This window comes from Branchiostoma lanceolatum, chromosome 2, assembly GCF_035083965.1.
Source record: "Branchiostoma lanceolatum isolate klBraLanc5 chromosome 2, klBraLanc5.hap2, whole genome shotgun sequence".
NCBI lineage: Eukaryota > Metazoa > Chordata > Leptocardii > Amphioxiformes > Branchiostomatidae > Branchiostoma > Branchiostoma lanceolatum.
The window spans coordinates 16,218,427-16,231,363 of record NC_089723.1 but is presented as its reverse complement, the minus strand read 5'-3'; the positions used below and the strand labels follow the sequence as shown (position 1 = coordinate 16,231,363).

Here is a 12,937-nt window from a genome sequence, read left to right as displayed (position 1 = left end):
ACAAAATAATGTAGCTATTTGTCCCATTGCCCATTCAAACAGCCAGTGAAAACAAAGTAAGCAATTGCTATGAGCACTTTATTACTTTAAAAAACTAAGCACATTTTGATCAAGAATTTGACACACTTAACTGCATCCTTAAAATAGATAACGAGTAGAATTGCTACTTCTGTATCTATGTTAATCATCTGATAAAAAGTTGTTTGATGTAACACCACCTTCCCATACCTAACACAACTTGTCACTCCTTCGCAGACTTCCTAGAACAACGGCGTAAATGTTCGGTGGTGACGCGATTTCTTACACGGGCGAAGGTTCTCTAATGCCGGCAAGGGAGTTTCGCTGCCGAGGGAGTTATGTCGCCAAGGGACGACCGCCTTTCTATAAGAAGTCGCGTCACCCCCCTCCCCCAAATATATCACCGCCTAGGAAGTCTGCGAAGGAGGCTATCACACCTAAGCCCCTGCAAATTAGACAGCACCAATATAATCATTTGGTCTTGTTAACCGTCACCCACAGACCCTATAGTTCTGTCATGGAATGTAAAATTAATTGTTCGTCTATCAAAGGAAAACTTTTTGTGCCTGAACACAATTGTTACTACAGATCAGGCTTTAACATTTGTTAAGCTTTCATGACCTGCATCAAATCATCCAATTTTGTACTCTTTTTCAGCTTCAAAGATAAGTGTCTTTTTCTGAGACTTTTTAATGTTTTATCATATTGCATAGTGCAAAATAAAGTGCTATTCAATACTTTTAGAAGGCACAGTGGTAATTTCAAGAAGGAGCAAATACGCTGCCATCAAACCATTAGGTGGTACGGTCATACGATAGCTTGCAACTATTGGTCCAACATTGCAATAGTAAATTCAAATATTCACAATCCAGTACAATCAATTGCACAAATTTAAAGGTACAGTGTCATTGATTCATGTACAACTGATAATAATGCAACAATAAATGGATTGCCTTTGTTGGTCAAATTGTTTGCCTTTTTGATTGGTCCGTTTAACCAGTTAACATTTTGCCACTTTGACTTGGGAAGAAGCCACCCAAGGATTATCAACATTATGGTACAATAAAGCACTTGCTGTCCAATCAGAATGTGTTTGCATTTCCCACCTTATTGTTAGTATTTCTGAACATTTGAGACATATATATCATCTGCCAATACCTCATCAGATCTAAGCTAATCTTTGAATGTGATTTTAACTAGTACATGTCATTGGATGGAAGATTAATCTACAGTCATCTACTATCAAAGTTATATAATTACAGACTAACGTCATTTATTCCTGAGTTAGATTCGCAGAGAGTCTATTATTAATGCCTTTCAAAACAGACACAAAATGGTAAAACAGCAAGGCCACACTGGACTAACTAATACACCTGATCTTGGTGAAGAAGTTGATAAAAACAATGAAGTTGGTATTTAAAGGCACCCAGAGCATTTCATGAGGCTTGAAAACTGGAAATATTCTAGTTGCTGTAATCTTTATGAAATTGACATTTAATGCCACTGTTTACCACATTTGCGTGCGGATTTCTAATAAAAAATGGCACAAAAATAAACTACATGGTGATCTTTTAGTTTCACGGGCCTAGTGTAAATAGACCAATACCATAGCCCCGCCTACCCCGTCAAAACGTAGAAATGCAAAATTAAAACATAAAAATGCAACTATTTGACGGACATGCAGTCTCTCTCATTGGGCGAACCGCTAATTGTGATGGGCAGTCAGGATCAGTCTACTTGCGCTTGGAGTTTCTATCAGTTCTCACCACACAACGGCATCGTATCTTTGCTCCTTTAATGTCAATATGTAATGGTATCGTGTTATTGAAACTTACTATGTGTAGGAATGACTAGAAATTGGAATTTTTTTGTTCAAGTTCCAAGCCTCATAAATGCTCTGGATGCCTTTAAACCTGAAGAGGCAACAAGGGTTTTTGAATGTCTTTTGTTACACCAGTAATGACAGTATTTAGAAAGAAAATTCCCATATATCCCAATATATTCATTAAATACTCTATTACACTGGTTACAAGCACTAGCAATCAGTTCCATGTAATATACTAAAAGGCAACTGGAATGTGGAAGATGTTCACTTGTGACTAGTCCTTCTTGAAGCCCTGGGGATTCTGGGACTGCCACCTCCAGCAGTCTTCACCTGTGGAACAACAGTAGAACAACATTTCAGATATAACATAGTCACACCATAAATCTAAGGCTTTACATCTTACATGATGCCTACAGTTTTGTGTCGGTGCATGTCATTTTATCATCTATGTGTGTATGCCATGCATTTCCATATATGTATTCCATTCTCAAAAATGAATAAGAAACAGGGCCGTTTCCAGCTTTTAAAACTTTTCCATCCCACTCATTGTTTAGGAGCCATTGTGTTGAATTTTCCTTGTTAAATTCATCATATTAAGCTTACGAAGATACATATTCATCAATTTCATGTCATAAAGTTCAGATTTTGGGACGGACAGGGTGACATTTTTCTCCGTCCCAACAAGCAAATTTCCGTCCTGGGACGGAGGGACAGGTTCTGGAAACAGCCCTGATAAGAAATAGATCCATCTGCTAGCCTGAGTGTCCTCCTAGTTAGTTCTAGGCTTTCCTTTCATGTTGGTCCTTCATTGGAGCAAACTAGGATGACACTCAGGCTATCCATCTGCCTGACCCAGTCTAGAAATGCTAGGTTACAGGTACATATATAGCATAGGACGTTAAATGGCGGTCCCGTGTCTGGGGAGAGCCACACCCCATGCACGTTAAAGAACCCACTACACCTTTCGAAAAAGAGTAGGGGCATGCCCCGGTGTGCGATGGTCCAAACCTTACAGTCTGGTCTGGGTTGACATCTTGAAAAGATGATAGTCACCTGTTATGTTAATCCTTCCACAAATGTGGTAAATCTGAATAAATAAATGACAATTTTTTCCGTCCCAACAAGCAAATTTCCGACGGAGGGACGGGTCCTGGAGACAGCCCTGATAAGAAATAGATTTTTTTAAAGTTAAATGGCCCGCCATCCATCTGCTAGTGTCATCCTTATTAGTTCTAGGCTTTCCTTTCACGTTGGTTCTTCATTGGAACTAACTTAAGGATGACACTCAGGCTATCCATCTGCCTGGCCCAGTCTAGAAATGCTGTTACAGGTACATATAGGATGTTAAATGGCGGTCCCGTGTTTGGGGAGAGCCACACCCTGCACATGTTAAAGAACCCACCACACCTTTCGAAAAAGAGTAGGGGCATGCCCCGGTGTGCGATGGTCCAAACCTTACAGTCTGGTCTGGGTTGACATCTTGAAAAGGTGATAGTCACCTGTTATGTTAATCCTTCCACAAATGTGGTAAATCTGAATAAATAGATATATAGTCTGTGTAACGCAAACCGCGCTGTCCGGTGTTGGGTGCCCGCTAATAGTGCAATTCAATCAGGCTACTACAAATGTAAGGTTGAGTTTTCCTTGAGTTTTGTGACTTACACATTTCTGTGAGACCACGTTCTGCCTTCCAGCCCAGCTCCTTTTCCGCCAGCGAGGCGTCTGCGTACACGGAGGCAGAGTCTCCCGCACGCCGGTCAACAATCTTGTATGGAACCTGTAAAACATAACAGTAGCCAATCGGGTACTGTGTACCGGTACTGTACCGTAGAAATGGATTAGGTACAGGTCCAAAATACCGGATCATCAAGTACCGGTACTGTACCGAAATAGATTTACACAAAGTACAAATGCTTATTTTGTGACTGATCTCCTAACCTCATGGCCTCATACAACACCAAACGTGACCAAAGTGACACCTTGGAACAGCGTTACTAATATGCAACAGATCATTCAGGCAGGAAGGGAGTTTTGACAGCAAGGCCAAGGGAGTTTGGCTGTAGGAAACCTAGCTATGTTCTTTGAATAAAGATACTGACAAGTTGAAAACAGTCATTGAAAAAGTTCAGAAAAACACATTTAATTTTTCAAATTGTTCAGGTACAGGTCCATACCTGTACCTTTGTACTGGTACCTGTACCTGTACCTGATGTTACGTTTTGGTACGCAGCACTATTCATGAAGCCTCCACCAGGCCTTCCTACGGGGGTATTGAATTTTTTTTTTTCAAATTTTAGCACAAGGACATCATTAAAAAAGAATTAAGGCTAGGGTGAAAACTTGCACCTGACCCTGTTCACTCCCTGAAATTGTGTGCACCAAATAGAGTGGTACAATTTAAACTTTACTACTGGACAGAATACGATAAAAATCGGAAATTCCGTTAACCAAGAAATCAAATTGGTGTGGCCTTAGGTGAATTAAACCTGATCGCATGTGGAACTTTTCCTTCAGACTTGATACTGCTTTTGGTGATGATAGTAGTGATCGAACAAAATGCTCTAAGACTTATTCATTTTACAGTTGAGATATAAGGACACTTATGTTATGTGGACACACTCACTTTTTTCCCACTTGCTTTCTCAAATGCTTCCACCACCTGCAACACTGAGTATCCCGTGCCAGTACCCAGGTTGTAGATCTGAAAACAGTTTCAAACAACATTGTCATTTTTGACAAACATTTAATCATTACACACAACATAAAAAAGATTGCTCTGGGGAGCTTTCGAGACGAATTTATCTGTCTCTTCTTCAACCCGGTAATAAGGTCAGATCTCGTCTTGGAGTTCTCTTGTCACGTGACGTGATGTTGATAATCACGTGACAAGAGACAAGAGACAGTCATATACAGGCTTGAGATAGTGACGCCCCCTGTCCCTGTTCAAGGTACTGCATTGTCTGCAGATTTGGATCGCCTCCCGAACACCTCTAGAAAAACAGTCGGAGTCCTGATCTAGCACTTTCCCTTTTGTCCCAGTCTATCTAGTGTTGCACCACAGGTGATGACACATAGCTGGGTCTCTTGTGTTCCTGTAGACATTGTCATTTTGTTCTGAAATGTGCAACTGAACTATGATACCAAGGATAGTTAGCTTATCTGACAACAACATTTACTACAGCAATACTGAGTTGGAAATATTGTTACAGCTAAATTGTAAGGTACAAAATGACACTGAAATTTACTGTAAATCCATTTGATATTGCGGTTGGTAATTTCAGTGGCTTTAGAAAAGGGAGTAGTTCACGGCATTTAATTTTTGGGCACAAACATCACTGTCTCAAATGTCAGTGATCAAATATTTGCAATTATGAAATCTTAGCGGTTGACTAGTGAAGGTTAAAGTAGCTAAAATTAAGTTACTATTAACAAATCAAGAATGATAGTACATAATATACTAGTAATGTTCATTTTGCCATGTAGGTATTTCAAGGATACCCTCTATATTTGTGAAAGGAAAGGAAAGTGATCTCGAACCAGTTTAGCTCAAATGAACTCAATGCACAGATGAGCTAATCTTCCACTGGTCGTGACAGAGAAGACAGACGCTATGTACAGTATTTACAGGTTCATCGTACCGGGGAAATTCCCCTAGCTCTTTTCCACAAGCACGATGAACAGTGGACCACGGCTTAATGTCCCGTCTAAGGACTGCGGCCCTTTCTGATAGCGTGCACGTTGGGTGAGCAACACAGCCGGAATCGAACCCGGGGCTTCTAGTTCCAGAGGCAAGATCGCTAACCACTGGACTACGCACGCTACGTGAAACAAATTGTCATCTTCATCACCTTGCATCCAGAGATGTCGTTAAGTTTCTTCAGTGCAGCGATGTGCCCCAGAGCCAGGTCTACCACATGTACATAATCTCGGACACCTGAGGTAAAGATAACGGTAGCTATGAGCTTTGAACATGAAGGGACATTCTACTTTGAGCCTTCTTTCTTGAAATACCTGAAAAATGCAGAATACCATACCTACATGTAAAGCAGTACCTAGCATTGTTAAAGGGCATAAGACACCAAAATACAACATTTTCTTATTATCTGAAATAGGAGTAGCATCATTCAAGGAATATAAACGTTTAAAACAAATGCACACCCTTCTGATGTTATCTAATATTGAACCATCAGAAACCATACTTCCATGGATCCAACTCTTTATTCTTATCTGATCTTCTCACCAGGTGATTACATTAATCAATGACTAATGCCCTGGGTCTTGACGTCACAATGAACACGGCAGCCGGTTCGGAACCTTTCACCACGGCTTGCGAAAAACATTATTTGATGAGCAAACAGTGCTTAATTATGGTGATAACATTCAATTAAAGGACACAACAATATTTATTTTGTTTGCTTGCAAAAATAACGTTCTTTCCAAGCCACAGTGCAAAATTCCAAATCGGCTGCCACGTTCATTGTGACGTCATGACTGGGCAGTTACCAATTAATGTAATTACCTGGTGGGAAGAATCAAAAGCTGGAGGTATGAACTTTTGATGGTTCGATGTTCAATAACATCCGAAGTGTGAATATTTTGTGAAAATTTCTATGTTATTAAACAATAGTATTATGTTTTATGTAATTTCAGGAAATTCTTGATGTTGATGTCATTGGTGTCTTATGCCCTTTAACCTACAGTACAATGGGAACACAATCCACATGTACCTCAGGAGTTTGCATACATGATTGGAAGATATTCTAAATGTGAACCAAAATATTACATTGATATGGGTCATCATTGGTGACATATCTAATTGTATATCTCCTTGGAAACACGACAAACCTGTGCCATCCACTGTGTCGTAGTCAGACCCATAGACACTTAGCTCAGGTCGACGCCCCACTGCCACCTGGAAAACAGGAAAATATGTCCTTTTGTCAAACGGAGCGCTGCACCAAAACAATTTGCATCTTCAACATGTAAAACTCTTTGACCTGAGTGAGCTGTCTTAATTCTCAAGTTCATTAAGAACATGATTTTGATTGTTGCATTTCCAACCGGTTAATGATCACATATCCATGTTCGAAAGATTATGAATTTTATTTTTCTATTCTATTCAGATTTGTGGAGACCCGCACGGGAAGAACGGCTCTTGGCCTTGGCGCGTGCCTTAACATAACAGGTGACTATCACCTTTTCAAGATGTCAACCCAGACCAGACTGTAAGATTTGGACCATCGCATGCCCCTACTCTTTTTCAAAAGGTGTGGTGGGTTCTTTAAAGTGCGCGGGGTGTGGCTCTCCCCAAACACGGGACCTCCATTTAACATCCTATCCGAGGGACATCCCTAACCCTGGCATGGATGAGCTAGGTACTCATTTACACCTGAGTGAAGTGAGGAAAGTCGTGTTAAGTGCCTTTCCCAAGGGCACAACCCGGGATTACTGTAGGAGCTTCATCACTAAGTAGCTTTAAAGAACGGTTGCAGTCAGATATGCAAAGACTAGGTGTAACAGACCGTTCGGTGTAATATGACCAGCTGCTGCCGCGCCGCGTGCCTGCGAAGCTGGTGTGTTACGCCTGATGGCGGTTATACCGGCTATATAGATACAGATACAGATACAGACAGATTAGATCCCGGGTCCCATTGTTTGACAGCTGCACGCTCTACCACTTGCGCCACACGACGCCTTAAGGACCATTCCTTTGTTTTTTGTCTCACCTGTGATACATATGGCAGCAGGTTGTTGGGAATGCCACTGGGATCCTCCCCGATGGTGCCAGACTTGTGAGCTCCGATGGGGTTAAAGTACCTCAGCAGGACAACCTTCAGGTTCTGAATGTTACAGGGAATATTTAAAAGAAAATTCAAAAGAAATACTAACATCAGCTGTTGTGAGCTGTTGTGAGTCATCACACCTGTATTAAAGGCATCCAGAGCATTTTAAACTTGAATAAAAAAACTCCAATTCCTAGTCATTCCTATACAGTTAAGTTTCAATTACACTATACCATTACATATCGACATTAAAGGAGCAAAGATACGATGTCTTTGTGTGGTCAGAACTGATAGAAAATCCAAGCCCCTGACTCTCCATCACAATTTAATAGCGGTTCGACCAATGAGAGAGTGAATGCATGTCCGTCAAATATTTTTATTTTTATGTTTTAATTTTGCATTTCTTCGTTTTGACGGAGGTGGGCGAGGCCATGGTATCGGTCTATTTACACAAGGCGCATGAAACTAAAAGATCACCATGTAGCTTATTCTTGTGCCGCTTTTGAGCACTTTTGATAAGAAATCCGCACGCAAATGTGGTAAACAGTGGCATTAAATGTCAATTTCATAAAGATTACAGCAACTAGAATATTTCCAGTTTTCAGGCGTCATAAAATGCTCTGGGTGCCTTTAAAGACACAAGTTAAGCATGAAAAAAGCCAGAATTTGGCCACAAAATTTCTTCAGAATAATTGAAGGCATCAAAAAAGAATGTTGATCAAATTCGTCAGTCCTGTGGTTTCCTATAACTGCAATTCTCACCTTTTCAGCAATGGACAAGTCCTTCAGAATCTCCTCAATAACATACTTGGACCTGCCATAGGGGTTGATACATGCTCCTGCGGGGTGACTCTCTGTGATCGGCAGGAACTGTGGTTCTCCGTACACCGTTGCTGAGCTGGAGAATACAAAGTTGTATACCCCCTTCTCCAGCATCACCTAAAAACAAAAACGTTTGCCATCAAATCAGGGCTGTCTCCAGGACCTGTCCCTCCGTCCCAGGACAGAAATTTGCTTGTAATGGGATGGGGAAAAATGTCATCCATCCAAATGTCTGAAATTGATGAAAATGTACTTTCATGACTTAAAACAAGAGATTTAACAACGAAAATCAACAACATGGGCTCCCAAACCATGAGTGGGACAGGAAAAAAAAACTTATGCTGGAGAGAGCCCTACATTAAAGTCTTCTTTTTCAAAGGATATTCATTCTAGCCTGAGTGCCAGCCTTTTTAGCTTCCATACGTTACCCAAGCTCCGCTCCTGGCCGGCAGCGGAGCTTGGGTAGCGCAGCGGAGCTAGGGTAGCGGACGGAAGCTAGAAAGGCTGGCACCCAGGCTATATTTATTCCAGGTTCTAACTACAAGGCGGAAAGCATCTTTCTGTCAGCACAACAAGAAAAATGACAAGAAAACATTGAGGATGTCCTCACCTCCAGCAGATTAGTGGTGCCTCCGACGTTGACCTTGTAGTAGCTAAGCGGTTTAGCGACAGATTCTCCCACTGCCTTCAGTCCTGCAAAGTGCACTACAGCCTCAATGTCATGCTGTAAAAAATAATAAAAGAAATCGTGTTTATCTTCCAATGAACAACATCAGTCCTGAAGTTATACAGCTGTAGTCAATGTTGTCTGTATGCAATGTTACACTGTCCTTATGTACATTTTTACCGTATTCAAACACATAGCAAAGAACAGCGTTACTGTCACCCCTAGCTCCACGATTTTCAAAGGTGTCTATTCCCAGAGATGTGGTAACCTTACATTCATCATTGAAAGTGTAACAGTGAGGTTCAAGCGCCTCCAACTGACCAGTCTAACTGGTCTAGACCTTTTAGCCTAGTGGTTAAGGCGTGACGCCTGTGACCCGGCTGCCAGGTTTCAGCGTGGGTTCGAATCCTGGGGGCCAGGAGACTGTTCTACTTGCTTCTTTGTTTCACTGGTTTCCACACCGGGAATCGAACCCGGGCCTTGGCGGTGTCACTTGGCTGCCCGGCTTCGGCGTGGGTTCGAAGCCCAGGAGACTGTTCTATTCGCTGCTTTGTTTCAAATGTATGTTTTGCTGGAGAATTTGTTTCAAGAATTGTGCAAACCCCTTGTGGAGGTACATTTGGGAACCAAACACCCCAAAAGGTGGGTTAAAGGAGTCCTAAATTCCAGAGGGGGCAGTTTTTTTCCAATAGATTATAATTTTAGAAAGTAAAAATGAATACTTATTACAGTATACGATTAAGTACCCACTAGTCCAATGCGCATCAAAAAGCAGTAAAGAGTATTCTACTAAATTCCCCAGGTGACCCTCTATTTTCTAATTAATTAAATTAAACAATCTCAGCCTATGACTTAATACAATGTGCCTGACAAGGCCTGACAAAAGTTTGATTACAAAATGAATGTCAGGGGGTTAAGAAAAACTCCTCTTGCTATGTGTTCTTTGATATCTCATCAACAATTGGCCTTCTTATAGTGCTCATCCCCCCTCATTTATGCAAAAAAAATATTCACGACTAAGGATGTCTGTTTACGCATAGGGAATACATGGGAAGGGTCTGCATGGGCTTAGTGAGTATCATATTGTTTAAAAAAACACACCTTGTGTAATTCATCACAAGCAGAATTCTGTAAAAAGTTGGCTGATTATGTATTGATTGATACATAATCTAGTGGAAAATAACACCGCCTTCTGGAGTTTAGGACTCCTTTAAACCTAAGTGAAGTGGTACGGTTACAACTGAGTAAACAACCTTATCAAAGATGGCCTGTAAAGCTGGTTTGTCCAGGAGGTCTGCACTGTAGAATGGAATGCTTGTCCCTGTTATTGCTTCTACCCTTTTCAAACTCTCTGAAAGACAAAAACAAAATTTGTTGATACTTGACAAATACCAGTTAACAGCTACCTGTGGTAAGATCATAGTTACTTTACATACATATTAAGTTTTCTAAAAATAACACCTAAAATCTTCTGTCATCTTGTTACTTGATGTCAAGCCTGCACAAACTTTACAAACAAAGAAAAAAATCCTTGTGTTTTCTATTTCATTCTTTATGTAAGTCTATCACCTTCCACAATTATAACTGATAATAATATAGCTTGTGAAAAGCATGTGAATACGTATACTAGTAACATGTTTCAAAGTCCTTCCAATTAAATATATGGGACAGTATAAGTCCTTCAGACTATGCCATTCATATTTTCTTGAGCCTATCAGCATGAGCTCTCATACTTCATATATAATAATGATAATGGTTTGTTAATCAGAAATTACCCGTGCAATGGCAGCTAGTGCTGAATTGCTGCAGGGTTTACAATCACATAATACACAACAGATACATATTTGCTCTACACTTGCACTTTGTGGAACTGTCGCAAGGGTCTAGGCGGCTGCCATTCGGCGCCAGCAGGTGACCTCAATACGACCTTCCCCAACCAAAGCCAGGTACCCATTTACGGGTGGAGTGAAGAAAGTCGTGTAAAGTGCCTTTCCCAAGGGCACAACATCGGGGCAATTCGGGGTTTCGAACCCGGGACCTCTCGGTTCTGGGCGAAACACCCTACCGATTGTGCCACACGATGCCATGATTTCATACTAACGTTGGATAAGTACCTGGACATGCGTTAGACAGGTTGTCCATGACAACAGGTGAGAACCCAGCTGTGACCATCTCCACCACCGTGTGGCTCCCGATGTACCCCGCACCTCCAGTCACCAACACCTGCTTCCCCGGCATCTTCTTTACTTCTGGATCTATGGAGAAGATATATATATTCAGTTATAGTTAAAATCCTCCCACACCATAAGGAGTGTAGGGCGGTGCCCATCCCCGTTTCATAGCCCTGGGCCACACTGTGGTGCAATCACTGCAGCAGTGGAGTGTGTTTAACTTCCATACTGTTTCATAACCATTTTTATAAAGTCTTTGGTATGACTCAATGCGCCTCTTGTCCAGAGGTGTCCTACCCGGGAGTTGAACTCGGGCCTTCTGGTTCCAAGTAATTAGAACCAGATGTGGTAAGTAACAGAAGCGCAGACCACTACACCACAGGGACACCGCAATTGTGCCTAGGAAACTAATGTTAGAAATATCAAGAATCTAGAGCTGGAACATAGTGAAGTTTTTGGCTCATGATCAGGAACTGAAAAGTTGCCAAGGAGGAAAGTTCAAGCTTCTAGCAAATAGTGATGCACAACAATAGCTCCAATCAATCAAAATTCACCTGCATTCCTACGTTACTGTGATGATAATAAAGGTTTGTACATTAAGGATTTACAACATTATCTTTTGTTACCTGTATACGAAAGATAATTGACAGAAAACTGTAAGGAAGACAAAGCTACACATTAGTACTGAATGCAGACAAATATAGAATGTTCGTTTTTCAGTTTGACATTAAAGCTTTTTCTTATCTCTGTGTTGCCTGGAGCTTTAAAAGTACCTAGGTAGTCGTGGCGACTGTTGCAGGGCTAGCCGTGGCGACTCTTTAATCGGGTATATTTTGCTGTATGTCTAAAGACTCTTTTACATTACCCTCACAAAAGAGTCTTTAGACATACAGCAAAATATACCCGATTAAAGAGTCGCCACGGCTATTGCAGGGCTTACTTTTACTTGCTGTGCTATACACAAGACAGCAAGGTTTTATTTTTATATTAGGTAAAAAACTGATCGAATACAGCCACTTTGTTTTCTTGTTTAGATCGTTGAGATACTACGATAAGTACCTTTAAGGGTATTGATTTGGTGGGCCTACCGAGTAACGTACATGATCATAAATTTCTTCGGAAGGGGTGTAACGTTAACATAAATTTAAGACGTTAACTTTTAACTTAAGGTTGAACTTTCACGAAAGTCATGCCGTTTGGTAATTTCTGTTAGTCAAATCAAGTGTCAGAATTGTCTGATTGTAAGAAAAGCTATTAAAACCACCCCTGTACTGAACTGTCCCTGTATAACCTTACATTCTCACCTGGCACAGTTTACAGAACACCACAGGTAACCGGTCTCCCGCCAGCCAGCTGACTGCCACGTCATATAGGACAGAAACTAGCATCCGATTTGGGAATGGCGGATTCCGCGAAACAAGTAGCAGCACATTCAGACAGCCGCTCATTCTGTATGGTACAGACGAGGAAACGGTTAAATCTTACAAGCTTCAGTTGAAAATATCTTAACATGGACCATACATTGTGATGTTCCAGTGGAAAAGAAGGTCGATTTTTACCCTGGCCTTTAGGATAACTTTCTGCTCTCACTAAAACGGCAGATAACTATTTTTCCTGATCAAACGTTAACGTTAGCGTTACATAAAAACAA

General features: G+C 41.1%; 1 protein-coding gene across 1 annotated transcript; it reads right to left on the bottom strand.

Annotated features, from left to right (window-relative positions):
* Positions 1–61: 61 nt before the first annotated feature.
* On the bottom strand, positions 62–12,668 carry LOC136427613 (UDP-glucose 4-epimerase-like). The gene is made up of 11 exons (XM_066416596.1): positions 12,591–12,668; positions 11,230–11,370; positions 10,369–10,466; positions 9,059–9,172; positions 8,389–8,565; positions 7,570–7,683; positions 6,689–6,755; positions 5,692–5,777; positions 4,467–4,544; positions 3,506–3,620; positions 62–2,173 (listed from the first exon to the last, which is right to left on the bottom strand). The coding sequence occupies exons 2-11, from the start codon at positions 11,351–11,353 to the stop codon at positions 2,118–2,120; spliced, it is 1,029 nt and encodes a 342-aa protein (XP_066272693.1). The 5' UTR covers positions 11,354–11,370; positions 12,591–12,668; the 3' UTR covers positions 62–2,117.
* Between the last annotated feature and the right edge of the window lie 269 nt (positions 12,669–12,937).